We start from the raw sequence: 18440 nt of genomic DNA, 5'->3' as shown, positions 1-18440 counted from the left end.
CAGGGTGAGATGAGCTCAGAGCCTGGGGAGAGGGTGGAGGGTCCTGGGGGTGGGGGCAAGAAGGGGGAGAGGGCTGGGGGTCCCGAATCTGAGTCTGGAGTTGGAGTTGATTCAGTACTACGGGTACTGGCTGTCATTTATAGTTGCACTGCGGCCTGGCTCCGTTCTAGTTGCGTAACGCACGCTAACTCATCAAATTCTCAAACAGTGCTAATAAAGGAGGTGCCGTGGTCCTCACCAAATGCCAGATGCCATCAGTCAGAAGATGCCCCAGTATTTTATACATGTCAGGAAAGAAAAAACTCTAACAACTAAACTATGACACATCCCAACTACAGAAGAGTTAACATACAAACAGATGTGCACTGAGAATTAAGCGCAAAATGATTATCCCCCCAGAGGAGGAAAAGGGAGCCTGAAGAAGGCAAAGCCCTGCCCAAGGGCACACTGCTCCTGAGGGGTGAGTAGGGTTTGGACCACGAGTCCAGAGACCCCTCAGGAGATGCGGCCAGGGCAGGTCCTCAGGCTGGCATCACGGGTGGGGGCAGGTCAAACCAAAGGATGGGGTCAGAGACTAGGATCCACGGGGTAAGGTCCAGGAGGAGTCAGCCAGCACGGCCCAGAGAAGCAAGCGTCAAAGTCAGAGTCTGAGGAGGGGTCAGAGGGCTCTGAGGAAAGTACTGGATGTAGGATGAGGTCAAGGTCAGGCCCTGGGATGGGGGAAGGGTAGGGAGGAACCAAAGGGTGGGTCCTGGGGTCACGTCCCCTACTTTCCTTTCCTAGGAAACTAGGCTCCTAGGAACGTCCCCCCTGACCCCCCTCCTGGGTTCCTAGAGGACAAACTGAGGCCCAACCAGCTGCCCCACTCTGGGCTCCTCCCAGGCTTACCTACGAGCACCTCCTTCCGCTCCAGGATGCTCTTCTGAGGCAGCTGAGCAGCCGAGCTGCCCGAGTCGATGGCATTGTCCAGGAGGCCAGGGCCCGGGCGGGCACCCTTGGGCAGTGTCCCAGGTGGAGGTGATGGCTTGGCTGCAGCCCCGCCCACAGCCACCACCTCATTGGCTGTGTCTGGTTGCGTCGTCTCTTCCTCTGGTAACTCAAAGTCCCCGCTGGGCCCCCCACTCACTGGCACCTCTGTCTCATCCCGGATGGTCAGGAAGGACTCTGGAGTTGGGGTCTGTAGGGAGGGTAGCATGAGCCCAGGAGCCAGGCCCCAACATCTCCTGCCACAGGGCAGCCACACACACACACACACACACACACACACACACACACACACGGCCCCTACCACCACTCCACTTCCCCGGGGGGCTAACACTTACTAAGCACTTACTGTGTGCGAGGCACTGTGCTAAGCACATTAGGGGCATTTTCCCCTCACCGTATCCCCATGAAGGGAGTATTATTACCCCCAATTTACAGAGCAGGAAATAGGCTCAGAGGGGTTATGTGACTTGCCCAAGGACACACACCTAGTAAGTGGTAGAAGCAGAACAAAAATCCAGATCTATCTAACTCCAGTGTCTGTGTTTCTAACCACTACACCACACTGCCTCTATTGTCACATGGCTATGTCCTCTCCCCATCCCATCTCCATCATTTCCCCCTCCAGCTGCTGTTGAGGGACTGCCAGATGCAGCTGTTATGTACTTGGGCCTGGGGTAGAGGTGAGTTCCTAAGCCTGGAGGTCAGTCCAGGAGCACAACCTGAAGAGTGTGATGTCCCCTGGGGGCAGGTGCCCAAGGAACCAGCCCCGTGACCACGAATCTCAATGACTCCCACCAAACGGAGGCAGGACCAGAGCTAGGCTCGGAGCAGGGATGCAGCCACTTCACGGGTAGGCACGGAGCAGGTGGGCCCAGTGTCCGGGCCGAGGAGAGGCCACGCGCAGAGACGGCACCAGCGACCTGGTCTCCACGCCCCAGCCTTGTCTCCCCTTCCTGCTTGGCTAAGGCTGTGCAACGCCAGGCTGCCCCAGCTGCTCAGAGGAGCTGAGGGCTGGGCCTGCGGCCTGCTGGGACTGCTGCGGAGTCAGAGGAGGCGACGCCCACCTGAAGGCGGCTCCACAGCCTGAGGGCCCCCTGCGAGGCCACCAGCGAGCGCTTTCATGCCCCATCACTGTCTCCAGGGGACCAGGCTGCTCCTCCCATCTCCTTGATCCCATCCATCCCCAGATGCCTGACATCTCCATCCTCTTCTCTTCCTTCCCCCAACCCCCACCCAGAATACCCCAAAGACACACACGCCCCGGCTCTGGAGTCGACTGCCGGGTTCAAATCCTGAATCTGCCATTGCGGCTGTGAAGCCTCGGAAAGTGGCCTCACCTGTAGAAAGATGACAGCGGTGGTGCCCCCCTGGGGGGGCCTGAGGGAGAGAGGAGATGGCACAGGAAAGCGCTCGGCACTGACCTGCCACCCGGGCAGCATCTGCAAACTCGAGCTCCCAGAATTCTTCTCCTACAGCCCGCTCTGAGTCACCCTCAGACTAATAATAACAACAACGACAACCACGATGATGATGACGATGACAGCAACGAGAGTGAAACTTTGACTCTCGCCAGGCACTGCTCTAAGTGCTTGGGATGTGTCAGGAAACTGAAATCTCACTATGATTTGTATCCTATTGTTTTCTCCTTTTCACAGGTAAGGAAATGGAGGTATGGAAAGGATCGGTGACTTCCTGAAGTCACATGGCTAAAAAGCAGCAGTGGAAGAAGTCTGCCTGGCTCCTGAGTCTGAACCGGAACACCCAAGCCCTGGCCCTCCCCCTACCAACACACACACTCACCCAATTCTTTCTCCATCAGCGTCTTGTCCCAACATCCCAAGGCCCAGGCCTGGTCCCTCTTCCATCCCATCCATCTCGACCTCTGAACTCGTCCTGTGACTCGCCCCCTGCCTTGGCCCTCCGGCCACATGCCTCTCTCACCCTCCCCAGCCCTGTCTGGCTCACCTGCAGAAGAGCCCGGTCCTCACGCCTGCCCAGCTCCATCCTCCCTAACCCAGCCTCCTCTGCGCCCACTCCCCATCCTCTCCCACCCCACTCACTCACCTGAGCCACCTCCGTGGGTCCAGGGGCAGTGGTCCCCAGGGGCAGGGTGCTCCTCTCAGGAATGTCAGGCTCCTGGGTCGTAGACGGCCTGGGAAGGGCCCTTGGCCTGGAGGTAGCCGTGCTGACCAGCCTGGGTGTTGGTGCCTCTGTGTCCAAGACGGCCACCGTGGTGGGAGGCGAGGGCACCGCTGGGGTGGTGGCCCGGGCCGTGGCTGCCGTGGTCAGTGGAAGAGGCAGAAGCCTCCGAATGCCGGTGGTCCTTACAACAGAGGTGGTGGCCGTGGAAGGGGGAGCTGCGGGGATGCTGGGGGCAACGGTGGCCACTGTGGCGGGCACTGTGGCTGCTGTCGGGGCCCCTGTGGTGGTGGCAGCAGTGGTAGCCGTGGGAGTGGAGATGGTGGTGGCTCTCTGGCTGGGCTCTTCTGGGACCTCTGTTACCACTGGAGGGCTGGTGGCGGGCTCTGGGGTGGGGCGCTCAGAGGTGAGCTCTTCAAAGGGGGTGCCCACAGGCTGGATGTCCATGGTGGGCAGCACGGTGGGCGTGGTAGACACTGCCAGGGCCGCATCTGGGCTGAACCGCATGGCTGTCTCTATGCCCGACTCCTGCTCGAAGTCTGAGGGGGTGGGGGAGAGGAGAGAGCTGGGGAGCTGGGTGATTGTGGAGGGCATGAGGACCCCAGGTAAGCAACAGCCATCAAGACTGGGGACTCCCAACCCTCTCTCTGCACAATTTTCCCAGGACAGGATGAGGGAAAGGAGGAAGGCATAGTCTGGCCAAAGGTCACCAGGTAGCTGATGGCTGATGGATGTTCCCCAGCTCCTCACTGCCTAGCCAAAAATGCTTCAGGGCGGCCACCTCTTCCAGGAAGTCTGCCCTGACTATTCCAGCCCACTTAGGCTGGAGCTTCTAGCAGGCTGAATCTAGGCAGTGGTAACTGAAGGCCTGGTGGCTACAAATCTCGCTGGAGGTTGAGAGGAGCAGGAAAGTGGCATCCAGGGAAGAGTCAGACCTGGGTGCACCCTCCCATGAGCACAAGGGTTGGGTACATTAAGGTTCCCCCGGAGGCACAGGGAGAGGTCCAGAGGGAGAAGGAGCCCTTCCTCCAGGGGAATGCTTGAGCAATCTGGAGGAGTCAAAGCAGGACAGTACAGGGACTGGGGAGGAAGAGAGAAGAGAGAGAGAGAGAGAAGCCAGAGCCAGCCCCGGGGCCTGAGACAGGCAGAGGAGGGGTGCGGGAGCCAGGGAGGTCTGAGAGCAGAGACATGACCCATTAGAGATGGATTTTGTGAAGATTAACCCACAAGAGGTTTAAAGGAGTGGCTAAAAGAGGGAGAGTAGAGGCAGGGGCAGGAGGAGGCAAGTGGCCAGTTCCACGACACGTAGACCTCCTCCCACCTCATCAGACCTGTCCTGTCCCCTCACTGGGCTCAACCTCAGCACACACCCCCTTTTTAGAGCTCCCTCTCTGTGCCAGACCCTGGTATCTTATGCTGAGGCCGTTCAGAGGCTCTGAGAAGAAGGCACATTTATCACCATTCACAGATAAGAAAAAAGACACTCAGAGAAGGAAAGTGGCTAAAGGTGGCACAGCTGTTAAGTGGAGAGGCTGAGATTCGAACTGGTGCACCTCCCTTGTCTCACTACTCGGCTGGCCTCTCCCAGGACCGGGCAGACCCAAGGTCCCAGGCACAACTGGAGGCACCTGCCCTTGTCCATCACTGCCCTAAACCCGCCCTTGGCCACAGCTGATTGGACCAAAGGGGGGCACCTGACCCAAGCTGGACCAATCAAATTGTCTCTGCTAAGGATCAGCCGCTATGCCGAGAAATGGCTGCTAAGTTCGTCCAAGTGGTCAGAACAGTACTGAAAACTGGGTTAAACTGGGTTACCCGAACAGGCCAGCGGTCTGCAGGGAGACCCAAGCGGTGCGCACAGAGACGCAGAGACAGAAACCGTGGGGTGCTGGGCGTCCTGGGTTCTGAGGCCTCAAGGCCGGGGTTCCAGCCCCAGGAAGATGCCGGCTCCTGCTCCCTGCGATCGCAGCCCCGGGTGGGGCCCTCGGGCGGACTGGTAGTGCCCACACGACCGACACGCAGGGAGAGGGAAGGGGAGGTACTTACAGCCCGAGCCTGACCCCGAGTAGAGGTCGTCCAGCTCATCATCCGGGAAGGGGTCGTCGTCCCCGGAGCCCTCAAGGTCCACGGGCCTCTCGAAGTTCTCGCTGCGCCAGCGCTGAGCCTGGGGAGGGCAGAGTCGGGCACTGGGCTCAGCGCCTGAGGCCTGCAGCCTGGACAGGCCCGGAGGGAAGACAGACACGCTCACCGGCCGAGTGACAACAGAGGGACGGCATTAGGTGTGGCCTCCAAGTGGGTAAAGAGCCAGGGGGGCCTGATTACCACCTCCCACCCACCCAGGGGCCAGGGTAGCGGCCCCAGGTTCCTGCTGACAGCCACCACCGCGGACCCCTGGTCACTTCCCCCATCCCCTGATCAGAACCGCTGGGAGGCAGAACAGGGTTTAGAGCCAGAATGCTGGGTTTGAGTCCTGGCCCCATCTTTACTAAATGTGTGACCTGGGGCAAGTTACTCAGTCCCTCCGTGCCTCAGTTGACTCATTACTCCTAAGCAGATAGTACCGGCCTCACCGGGTTGTTGTGAGCACACGGTGTGTTCATACGTGTACAGTGCTGAGCAAACCCGGCAGGCAGCAGGTGCTCAGCACAGGTCAGCATTCCTCTCCCTGTGGCCAGCGTCATCAGCTCTATTCCACAGGGAGAACTGGGGCCCAGTTGCCCCAGGTCACCAGAGAGCATGTGATGCTTTAAGAGTCAGACTCGGCCAGGGACCCGAAGTGTCACATCTCAAAACCCAAAGGCAGGGCAACTCATCCCACCACACAGACAGGAGTCAGGGGTGAGGGAGGCTCTGGCAGGGAAGCTCCTTGGAGGAGGGGGTGAGGGGAGCAGGCTCCAGGCCCAGCCCTGGGTCCTCCCCAAAACAAAAGTCAGCACCGCCCCCCCCCCCAAAGTATCTCATTGCTGAGTCAGCTGAGGGCCCAGATGGCACTTCCGCTTAGGCCATGAGGGTCTCCAGGGGGGGTCCGCAGGGGTGAAAGGGGCTTCTCCCAGGGTCCAGAGTCAGAACCTAGGAGGGCAGGGAGCTGGGGCTCCTGGGTCCAGACTGTCCCTCCCCACTGCAAGCCTGGGCAGAGAGCCAGCACTAAGGACATCCAAGATAGGAGTGCAAGCCCCTGGGAGGGACAGGCACGGCTGGGCCCCCAGCCACACCTTTGACCCTGGCTCCAGACTGAGCCCAGCCACGGTCACTGCCCCCTGAGAGCTTTCTGGAGGAAGGTGATATTCACTCCTGGTGCTCAGATCTGAAGGACTAGCACTTGGGTCTTAATTGAAATAATGAAAGGCATCTCAAAGAGAGGGAACAGAATATGCAAAGGCTCCGAGGTAGGGAAGTGCAGCCTGTGCTCTCAGAGCTGGTCCTGCCCGCCCTCCAGCCTCACCCAGGGTCCCTCTGCACCCCTTCAATTACTGGATTCTAGCCCACTCAGGCCCCTTTCTGTTCCGCCTGGGTCTCTCCTGCCTCGTCCACTCAGGCTCTTCTCTCTGCCGAGAACACTCTCCCCTCCCATCCTTCATCCTCCAACTTTTTGCCAGCTACTCCTATTCCTCTCTCACTTCTTTCGAGAAGCTCTCCTACTTTGATCTTTCAGAGCATCTTGTGAGTCTGAATTCACATCGATCACTACCCGTGATCTGTGTGTGCTTAGGCGTGTACTTGGTCAGTGACCGCCCACCCCCACTAAGCTCCACCACCACGGAGGCAGGGCCGTGTCTGCACATGGTAGGTATTCAGGAAATATCTGTCAGGGAATGGAGTTGGGGTTGGAAGATGTGAGTAATTCTGGGCAGGGGCAGGCTGGTGCTGAGGCTACAGAAGCCCCACTACAGAGGGCTTGCCGGGTCCCACTGCCACTTTATCTTGGAAATTGGTCATTTTTCATCCTGAGTGCACATCAGAATATTGTAAAAACTGAGCTCAGCGGTTCAGCAGGTCTGAGGCGGACTCCGAGCATCTGCGCTGTCTGACCGACGCGGGGAGCCATGGAAGGTATGTGAGCAGGAGAGGGACCAGATCGGCATTGCGCTCTGTGCTCAGCTTCTCACACCCCGGCCCCTGATGGGCCGCCTTTTGGAGTCAGCGCTAGAGAGAGGATCCCAATCCTGGCTTCCTGCCCCAGCCTCGACCACCTGCTCCAAAGCCCCACCCAGCCCCGCCAGGGCAGGAGGCCAGGGCAGGGAGCCAGGAGACTCACCCCCCCCCCCACCCCCGTTACCACATACACAGACACACACACACACACACACACACACACACACACACACACACGGTCTCAAAGTAATGAATTAATCAGTATTTACTTGCTACCAGTGAGTCATGGAGTGGAACAATTAGTGTAATTGCTCCCGTGACTAATTGCTGGGTCTTCCTCCCTTTTAGACATTCCAGGAGCTCAGAGCAGCCATCATCCGACTTTCCCCAGCTCCCAGCTCTGCCCCTACTACCAAGAAAACTGAATCCCAAGCCCTTGGCGAGGGAGCTCGAAGGCTCCTCATCCTGCCAGCCTCCAGAGCCTGGGCCCGCTGGCGGCCATGGGAGACTTTCTGCTTAGTTCTGAGACAAGCAGCCTGAAGCCAGAGATGTGCAGCTCCTGCTCAGAGCCACACAGCAGGACGGAGACTCAGGCTCCTGCTCCTGGACGGGACCGTCTTCACGGTCTCGCCATCCTTCTGGGCAGGCCAGAGAGTGACTGGGAGACCTTTATCTGGGAGGAGGAGTTCTAAGAAGTCTGTGGTCCCCGGGGACCCCCAAAGTGGAATGGACCTGGGGGCCAAAATAGGGAGTCCTCATGATTCGTCAGTGACCAGCGCCACACCCCAGCCCCTAACACCCTGCTCCCAGAAAGGCCTGTACAAATCCACAACCCCCCAAGCCACAAAGAGCCTTGAAATGATGTAACAGAGACTCAGAGAGAACACACACACACACACACACTCTGACACACACTCACCTAAAGGCAGCCACCAAGAGGCCCCCTGGGTTGGCATGCCTTTGGGTGCAAATAAGCACGTGCATTGGGGCGGGCCCTGGGTGGGGGCGCACGCTGTGCAGCTCTGAGGCTCAGAGACGAGCGTGGAGCCTCCTGTGAACCCATCAGCCTCCACTCAGGTAGCTCTCACCTAGATACTATTCATCCCCAGCTCAGTAGCCATCGACATGACAACCGTTACCATGACGACCATCTCCTCCATGCTAAGGACCAGGAGCTCCAGCTCCCCACAGAGATGGGGGGGCAGGAGAGAGAGAGATGGTGGAGGAACAGAGAGGATGAGCAGGAGGGGGGAGGGCAGAGACACAGGATGAAGAGGCAGGGACACAGGGAAGTCAGGGTCAGAGGGGCATGGGGTTGGAGGGGGTGGGTGGAGGGAGGACTTGGTGCGGGAGAAAGGAGAGAATGTGAGAGTAGGAGGCAAAGGGAGAGAATTCTCTCACATCTTAATTTAGCCTACCGCTCATCAAACAAAGCTGGGGAAGGGGCCACCGCAGTGATTTTCCAAACCTGCATCCAAGAGAACATTCTTTCCAAGTAACAAGCAGACCCCAGACGGGGTTGGGGCGGGGGCGAGCCAATAACCCAGTCACCCCTCAACTCACCCTGAGAAGCTTAATGCTGGGGACACCTGCGACCTGTGGGGGTGAGGGACGGGGTGTAGAATGCCATCATGCCCAGCACCCCCCAAAGCCGGCTGAGTGTCAGCGCTACCCCTCCCTGGGCCAGCTGGGGGGCCAGGGCTCAGTGGCCCCCTCCCAGGAACACAACAGAGGCAGTGCAGCTCCCAGGGGGACAGAGAGGAGAGCAGAGGGAGATGGGGGCAGGGAACTCAGAAGTCACAAAGTGCCAGAGGAGGATGGTGACAAACAGCCTTTGACCCCCAAACGACCTCTCCATTTGCATAATTCCATGCATAATGAGCATAATTATCCATACCATTCCCTTAAAGGAGAACTGAATCCAAGTGCCCCAGGACCCTGCAGCCTCCCTCTGACCCTCACTGCGTCCCCTCCAGGTAAACTCACACCTTCCTACGCATGATCAACACACCCACACACCCAACACACACACACACACACACACACTGCAACTAACAGACAATCCAGCCTGACACCCTCATGCACACACTACACATCCCAGCATACATACAGCCACGCCCTACAAAAACACACACACCCAGCACACACACACACACCATCACGAGTAACATTTGCCAACCCCAACCTGTGCACCCACCTCAGCTCACAGACAATACAGCCTGGCACAAACTGGCACGTGCTCACCGGTCTACTACACTCCTGGCTGCACACACACACCTAGGGTATGCACAGACCCACAGCTGCACCCTTCTGCGCCCCAGGCCAATGTCGGCAAAATCTCATAACCACATGGGTGGCACACCCCGACCCATCCCCGTGTCCAAGCGTGTTCCCTAAATCATACCTCACCTACACATTCCCCACGGCAGGGCCACCCCCGGACCTGGATGCAAACCTCACAACTTGTAGACACGCTCTGCTCCCGCCTGCACCCCCGATACCCACCGCACGCAGCCTCGGGGCGCAGGCCAGAGAGCGCACCGACCGCCGAAGCCCCGGAACCTTCCGCTCCCTGCCGCACCCCAGGCCTGGGAGCAGACCCCCAGCTGGAGGCTCCCCGAGCAGCTGCTGAAGAGCTGAGCTCCCCAGGGGAGCCACCGAGGGTCCTCGGGGACCTCTGCCCACCAGGCTGAGGGGCTGCCCAGGTTCCAGCCCCCCACTTTAGCCATCACAGCCTCCCAGGGTTTTATTGCCGCATCTCACAGAGACAGACACTGAGACAGGAGCACGGGTCCTCAGTCTCCCGAATCCTCACCCTGAGCACTCCAAGGCCGCACCCGACCCATGGCTCGCCCAGGCCTCCTACACCTGTGACCACGGGCCCCCTCACTCCCTGCATGACCTCAGCTCAGATCTAGCCACAGCCCTCCACACACGCCCAGGCTGCACGCATGCCATACACTCTAGCACATGGCGAACACACCGGGTGCTTCCAAACAGCCACTCCACCCCGTGCCCCTGCATGGGCACCCACCGCGTAGTACCACCCTCCCACTCTCGGAAGCCCAACAATGGGCCTCTGACACCTGCATCCCCCAGGCCCCTCCCTCACGCACACCACGCACACTCCCTCCCAGGTACATACAAGCACACACACAACACCGGAGTGAGACGCGGCATCCTTCCCAGCGGGCCGGCACGCCCCTACCACTGTTCCTCACCACCCCTCACCACCACCCCAGCTTGAGCTGACCCACAGCCCCACCCCAAAGAGGCACCCCAGGCTCCCACAGGGGTCAGAGAGCCCCCCTCGCCCAGCACCACCCCCAGCTGATCCTCTCCGTAGCGTTTTCAAGCAGCTGGGACGAGTAAGGGACCCAAATCAGCAGGACGTCAGGGAAGTGTCCTCGCTCCCACAGCCCCCACTCGGAGTGCGGGGGGGCCTGTTGAGGTAGAAAGCCCAGCCCCCACCACCTGCTCTCCCCCATCAGGAGAAACAGGACAGCACAGAGGTTAAGCCAGAATGAATCGGCTCCTCCCGTCAGACATCAGCCAGGCCACTGAGTTTCTGGGCACCTCAGTCTTCTCATCTGTAAAATGGGGGTGATGACAATAGCACGTAGCTCCTAGAGCCGCCACGAGAATCAAATAAGATCACGCAGGTAACTGGCTGAGCGCAGGTCCCAGGCCTTAGAGCTGAATAACTATATGCAGCCACAATGATTGGGAGTTCCATGTTAGTACTCCTATCACTATTCCTGAAGGCTCCATCTCATTTAAGCTTCGCCACCCCCATGAGGGAGGCAGAATCAGGATGATCACACTCACGCTGCAGATGAAGCTATTCATGCCCAGAGAGGCCAAGTGGCATTGCCAAGGCCACACAGCAGGGGAGAGGGCAGAGAGAGAAAAAGAGAGAGGCTGGGTGAGTGGGGAGAAAGGGCGAGTTACAGAAACAGACACAGACACACAAATTAGGTCAGCTGGCAGGGGGCCAGGAGCCCAGCACCCCTGTGCGGCGCTAATCGTGCCGCAAAAGCTAAGAATAAAATCAAGTACAATTAATGCTGCCCGAGCTTCCTTCGCCCATTAACCAGACTAGGGCTCCACTCTCCTGGTCACCAGAGGCAAGGTAAGCAGAGGCTGGGAGCCCAGCTTTAGGTTCAGACAGTCTTGGGTTCGAGTCCAGCTCCGCTTACTTGCTGCGTGACTCTGGGCAAGTTACTTAACCTCTCTGAGCCTCTGTTTGGATAAATGCAGACAATAATAATACACACTTTATAGAGCCGTTGTGAGAATAAAGTGAGATAATGCACCAGAAGTAGGCAGCTGCCCAGCACACAGGTGGCACTCCACAGGCATTCACTGGTATTACTGTGGCATGTTTCCCACCTCAGGTCCCACCTTAAGGCAAAACTAGGCCTGAGTGACCACTGAGTTCAACTGTCCCTTCTTACAGATGTGGAAACTGAGGCCCAGGGAGGGGAAGACTTGCACCATCCCACCCCCCAATAAGAGTGGGCAGTGCCAGGGAATTAGTCTTCCAAGGAACACTCAGAGAGGTAAAGTGATTTACCCAAAGACACACAGCCTCTTAACGACTAGCTCCTGGAAGCAGGGTGGTCTCAGCAGAGCCCTCTGGATCCCTACAGGCCCCATCTCCAAAAGGCCCTCAGGCCTGTGAGAACTCAGTGCCCCTCACGCTCACCAGCTCCAGCCCGGAGACCCAGAGCGTCAGCACAGGAATGTGGGCCGGGGCCAGGCCCTGGGCAGCGGGACAGCCGAGGGGGACACACAATGGGAGCCTGGACCAGGAAGGGGGCCGCCTCGGTCTCCGCCCCCCGCCCGTCCACAGCTGCCCTGGCTGGGAACCCAGGACCCGCCACATTCACTGGCTGCTGGCGGGGTGGGGGGCACGAAGGCTGCATCTGCTGGGGAGGGGGCGGCGGGGCCCGGGGCCCAGAGAGCAGAGGGCCTGGGGGAGGAGGGGGCGAGCAGAGGCAGAGTAGGCCAGGCTGAACTCGACAGACCTCCCCGCCAGAAATATATCAGCGAGGCCCAGACGCGACACTGGCTGACGTGCCCTCCCACCAGCCTTACTCCGCCCGCCCCCAGATCTTCCACAAGGGCAGCCGGGAGGGCAGGAACACCCGGGGCCATCCCATCTCAGCCAACTGCTCTGCCAAGGACATCCCGGCCCCACGCCACACTCCACCCCCAGCCCCAGCCCGGCCCCTCCAGCACCTTCTCCACCCCCAGCCCCGTGCTCCCATCGTCCTGCCCAGAATCCCCATCCCCATGGCGGCACTGCCCCATCCACGCCTGCCCCAGGGTGAGAGCAGGCAGCGTCCCAGCTCATGAGGCCACAGCCTGACACCCAGACAGGTCCCCTCCCTTCTCCACACTTCGCTGTCCCATTTGTAAGTGAACTGTCGAGCTGGGTGCTGTAAGCGTCTTTCTGATTCTGACACTGGGCGTCCAAGAATTCAGCCCTCAGGTCAGAGAGGGCTGGGCCGTGTTACTTCTGAGAGAGAAGAAGTGGAAATAACCTACAGTCCCAACCCCCGGGCACTAGTGAAATAAGTGAGGTCACACCGTCGCACGGAATATTACACAGCTGTCAATCACTGTGCTCACGAGTCCGCAGTGTCTACTCAGGTTGTTGAAAGGCAGAAATGCCCAACCCAAGGCTTTGCTTTTTTTGTTTCAAAGACTGTTTAAGGACATGGAAAAATGAGCACACGGCTGTCAGGAGGCAATAGGGCCCGGCTGCCAATCGGACCATCTCAACGGTTCTGTCTCAGCACCGGGGGGACCCCGGGCAGGTACTCCACCCTCTGGGCCCAGCTTTCCTCATATACCAAGACAACAGTGCCCACGTCGTGGGGTTCACGGAGGAGACCCCGAGCGCCCACCCACTGACAAACTGCTCGATAAATGTTGGCTGTTTATACTATTATCATCACTAAGTTTAAAAAATAGGTTACCAAAAAAACTATGTTGAACTTGCTCCTGTTTTAACAAACTCACTTCCAAAGTGAGTTCGAAACACTGAATTCCACGAAACGTTCCAGAGGCTCTCTCTGGGCCGTGGGGCCACAGGGTTTTCATCTTTCTCTCAGGACCTGTCTGTATTTTCCCAACTTTCTACCATAAACTCAGGAAACTTTAATATCAGAAACAGCACATGCTTGCTGAGTCCCCACCCCTGCTGTTCTCCGGCCTGTGAAGCTCCGTAGCCCCCCGTTCTGCCGAGACCCCAGTGGGACTGTTCCTGAGGAACCAGAGGAGCACACGGCGACCAACAGACAGGAGTCTCCGAGGGAGCCAGAGCTGCACACAGCTGCACCTCACCGCAGACGGGCTGGCTCAGCAGGCCCGCTCCCTCCCTGGCCATCAACCGGGCTGGCGGCCACAGTGGCCCACGGCACCCAGATGCCTCACCCGCCCACGTGCTTCTCCCACCCGCCCGGGTCCTAGCACCACCATCCCTGCTGGTCCCAATTGGGGTGCGAGCTGGCCGCCCTACAGCTGCCCACCTGTCACCAGCCTCCTCAACCCAGGGTGGGGACACCGCTGTCACCCCTCCATCACTTCCAGCCACCTGCCCTCTAGCGTCACCCTCTTGGCCACCCTCACACTGCTCATTTATTCCTGTCCCCACGCTCCTGCCTGAGAGCAGGACCACCCACGGAGGCCCTGTTTCCAGACTCAGCGACCTACTCTCCCAGCTGCCCTCCCCCCACACTCCTCCCACACCAAACCCTTTCTGGTTCTGGAACCGGCGGGGCTCGTTTGGGCCTTCCCCTTGCTGTTCCTGCCTTCTGAATACCCTTCCTATCTCTGCCTGGCCAGCACCTACTTGATCGGTCAGGACAAGCAGTATTTGTCAAGTACCTACTGTGTGCTAGGTGCTGTTCCAGGCACTCGGGGTCCCACGATCAGCGGGACAGAGATGTCCTCATGAAGCTCGGTCAGCTCCAACCACACCTCCTCTGCGAGGCCAACCACCTGCCCGGTCTGAATCAGGAGGTCCCTTCTGGGGACTCCACCTCCACCGTGCTGTTTTATGGGGGAGGAGAGGCCCCCAACCATGCTCCTGTCACTCCAACGGGCCCCTCCTACCAGGTCCATGGATCCAGTGGGCCACCTGGGAAGCAGGTGCTCGTGTCCCCATCTGCCCATGAGGAGACTGAGGCTGTTAAGCCACCGGTTGGGGGTGCAGCAGGATTTCAATCCTGGCCTCACTGACCCCAGACCCCGTGCTCGGCGAACTCTTGAACCCCCAAGAACGCATGCGGGGACCCTAGTTTGTGACACGACATTCATTTCACCGGCGCATTTCCAGAGGAGGCCTGGGGCCTTTCTGTCCCTTACCATGAGCAACAGCGGGAGTTACCACGGAGGGAGCACTCACCATGTGCCAGGCCCTTTATAAGCACACTGCCTCATTTCTCCTCACAGACATCTTCCCGGTGAGGGATTATCACCTCCATTTTACAGATGGGCAAACCAAAGTTCAGAGAGGGGAAGCAACTGGCCCAAAGTCACACAGCAATGGGCCAGATTTGAACCCAGGATTAGCTGAACCCCAGGACCATGCTCTTTGTACTGTAGTACCTACTCCCAGGCCCCACCAGTCTCCCCCACCAGAAGCCCCTCAAAGGTGCGGCAAGTGTCGGAGTCCACACACCACCCCTGTCCCCCTCAATACCCTGCACAGAGCCAGACAGACAAATGGACTGAATGTCTGGGAGCGAGTAGAAATGGAGGACAGCTCCTGCTCCCATGACAGGTGGCCCAGCTCACATGAGCAGCCCCACCCGCCACCCTGTCCCTCACTAGCAGGTGCCACTGGGACTGAGCCTCCAGGCTCTGCGAGGGTCCCTGTAGCAAGGGCCCGCCCACTCCTGGGGCTGTGAGTCTCCAAGGACGACCTGGGTGGGGGTTAGGTGTTCCAGTGCTGGCTTCCAGAGAGCCCTGCTCAAGCCCTCTACCCAGCAGGCCTCAGTGCGCCTCCTAGAGAATGGGGATAGCGATCCCCAACACAGAGACCAGCTGTGATGGCGCTGTGCAGTTACTAGGCAGCCAGTAGATGCTGGGATGTGACACGGTGTCCCTACTCAAAGCTCACCTCCTCCAAGAGGCCCTCCCTGACCACCAACTGCACCCAAGCGACCTCCCCAACCCCCACCCCTCTGACACACTAGGGTGGTGTCTCACAGCCCCCACAGCCTGGGAGGGGCTTGTTTACTTACTTCCTCATCTACTGTCTGTCTGTCCCCCGCACATGTCCTGGGGGTCGCCATCAATATCCACTCAGTGACTACTGAGAATGGGAACCCCCCTACAGACTCACAGCACCCACCTCCCACCCCCATCACCACGTGATCCTGGGCAGGGCCCCGTCCTCTGCCTCAGTCTCCCCGTGTGTAACACCAGGCGGTTGGACAACCATTCCCTCTGGTCCCTCCAAAATCCAGAGAGGACTCTGACGGAGCTGGGAGGAGGGAAGAGAAACTGAGACTGATCTCAGCATACTCCATCATAAAGACTATGCAAATTATATGCAAAAACATGCAGATTCGCGGGCTCCCAGTGGAGCCTATGATTCTGGCCCTTTACCACCAGGCCGGGGTTGGGAGGAAAGTAGCATGTCCTGAGCACCTACTGAGCGCCAGGCCCCTCGCTGATGGAGCCAGGTGAAATGTGCCTCCTTATTCCACTGACCCAGAGAGGCCAAGCGACTTGCTAGAAGTCACAGAGAACCCAGCTAGAGAGTCAGGACGGAGTGGAGGGGGCCAAGGCAGCTGGGAGTAGGGCCTGGGGGGGCAGGGCCGGGAGAGCAGATAGAGGCTCCAGGGCAGCGTGGCTGGTTCTCACCCCCACGGACCTGAGGAAAGGCAAGCTCCAAGGGCACAGCCATCTTTGGCCTGATCGCAGGGGCCACTTGAAGCCAGGTGAGAGGGTTCCAGGGCCCTCACCAGCCCTGAGCCTCGGCTGGGACCCCAGAAACTGAACAAAGGTGAGACAGCCCCACTCTGCCAGCTGTGCTGGCACATCCTCCCCAAAGCCTCCCCAGGCACATGCCAGCACACACCCCGAGGACACACAACACACATACCTCAAACGTCCCCAACTGTGTGCGTGCGACTGTGTGTGTCCAGGCCCAGCCTCCTGAGGAGTCAGGCTGTGGTCCCCTCGCCCTCCCGTTGGCTGGGTTATTTATAACCAGCACAAACTCACACATGGCAGAGACTCGACTCCCCATCCCCCCGGGACCATCCCACGGGCTTCTGAGCTGTCCCACTTCGAAGCGATGGAACGAGTCAGACTCAGGTAGTATGAGACAGGGGCCTCCAGGGCCACCACCACCATCACCCAGGTGGGAAACTGAGGCACAGAGCAACAAGTCAGACAAAAAACCTGGAGGAGGGGCTGGCAGAGACCCCAGAGGCCTGCCTAGGGCCACACTTGCCTCCAGGGCTGCCTCCAGCCCAAGATGACAGTCTGTGAGACACAGGCGAGGTGGGGAAGGGGCAGAGCAACGCCGAAGCGCTGACCCTCATCTCCCGAGTCCTGGCAGGCAAGTGGGGCCTCGCCAGGAGCAGGGGCTCTGAAGCTAGACTGCTTAGTCCAAACCCCAGCACTGGCCCTCAGCAGCTGTGTGACCCTGGGCAGGTAAGTCCACCTCTCTGAGCCTCAGTTTGTTCTCCAAAAAAATGGGCAGAATAATAGTACTGACCTCAAAGCGTTGGGAGAATTAAATGAGATGATACAAGCGGGCTGTTAGCCCAGAGCCTGGTTACCTCTCGGCTGGGTGACCTTGGAGTAAGCTGCCTGGCCTCGGCCTCAGTTCTCCCATCTGCAAATGGGACCACAAGCCTCAGCACACACAGACTCCTCTCTCTTTTCCTCTGTTCACAGGGGGCCCCATGACTCCGGACCACCCCCAGATTACCCCCTGGATCCTCTTTAACCCCCATCACTAAGCACTTGGAGGTTTTCAGACATTGTGCCACTGAATCTTCTAAACCACTCCTCAAGGTGTAAATTCTGCTCCCAGTTTTGTGGTGAGCACCTTGCCTTGTCAAATATAGATGTTCTATAAACATGTGAGGGATGAATGGATGCAAGAACAAATGTGATCAGAAAGTTGGAAAATAACAAGTGTTGGTGAGGATGTGGGGAAATCGGAACCCTTGTGCACCAGCGGTGGGAATGGAAAAGGGGCCGCCCACAGTCTGGCAGCTGCTCAAAAGGCTGAAAACAGACTGATTATGTGACCCAGTCACTCTACTCCTAGGGTATGACCCAAGAGAAGTGAACACGTGAGTCCACACTTTTTCAAAAAACAGTAGTATTCCTAATAGCCAAAAAAGTGGAAATAACCCAAATGTCCATCAACTGATAGATGGATAAATAGAAGGTGGTATGCCCATACAATGGAATATTATTCAACAAAAAAAGGAAATGAGGTACGGACACCTGCTACCACATGGATGAAGCTTGAAAACATCCTGCTCAGGGGAAAAAGCCAGACACAAAAGACCACACACTGTGTGACTCCACTTACGTGAAATGTCCACAATCAGCAAATCCACACAGACAGAAAGTGGGTTAGTGATGGTTTCATCGGGAAGAAACGAGGAGTGGCTGCTAATAGATACAGGGCATCTTTCTGGGGTGATGAAAACGTATAAAACTGGTGATGGCTGCACAATTCTAAATATACTAAAAACTATTGAATGAGATACTTTAGATGGGTGAATTGTATGGCATGTGAGTTAAATCTCAATAAAGCCATTGTTTAGGGGGAAAAAAAAGAAGAAAGAATGTGTAATTGAGGCTGGGAGAGGGGGAGAAACTTGCCCAGGGTCACACAGCAGAGCCTGGACTCAAATCCTCAGCCTTATCCCTGCTCACCTCCTCACCAAACCCCAGTGGAGGCGTCCCCAGCCCCAACCCCCGAAGGACAAACACAGACTCCGCAGGCCACAGCAGGCGACGCCTCACACAGTGACTGCCTCCTGTGTGCTTGTCAAACGCCACTTTGTCAAGTGGGACCACTGGAAGGGGGTAGGCTTGGCCCAGAGGGACCAAAGAGAAGGGAGGTAACCCCAGATTCAAGCCGGTTGCCACCTCCATTGCTACACCCCAGTGTCCCAGCTCCAGCCCTCGGTGGTTCTGAGACGCCCCCACCCGAGCCCTCTGTCTGTGTG

General features: G+C 58.3%; 1 protein-coding gene across 1 annotated transcript in view; it reads right to left on the bottom strand.

The window, feature by feature from the left end:
* Positions 1-18440, bottom strand: part of SDC3 (syndecan 3) — a 38201-nt gene that overhangs the window by 4082 nt on the left and 15679 nt on the right. The window contains exons 2-4 of the mRNA XM_044769282.2: positions 5173-5290; positions 3052-3665; positions 889-1177 (exon numbers count right to left, since the gene is read on the bottom strand). Coding sequence (XP_044625217.2) covers positions 889-1177; positions 3052-3665; positions 5173-5290 — 1021 coding nt within the window. The remainder of the gene's footprint in view (positions 1-888; positions 1178-3051; positions 3666-5172; positions 5291-18440) is intronic.

The sequence above is a fragment of the Equus asinus genome, chromosome 5, assembly GCF_041296235.1.
Source record: "Equus asinus isolate D_3611 breed Donkey chromosome 5, EquAss-T2T_v2, whole genome shotgun sequence".
NCBI lineage: Eukaryota > Metazoa > Chordata > Mammalia > Perissodactyla > Equidae > Equus > Equus asinus.
The sequence above is the reverse complement of the archived record's forward strand: the minus strand, read 5'-3'. Positions and strand labels throughout refer to the sequence as shown.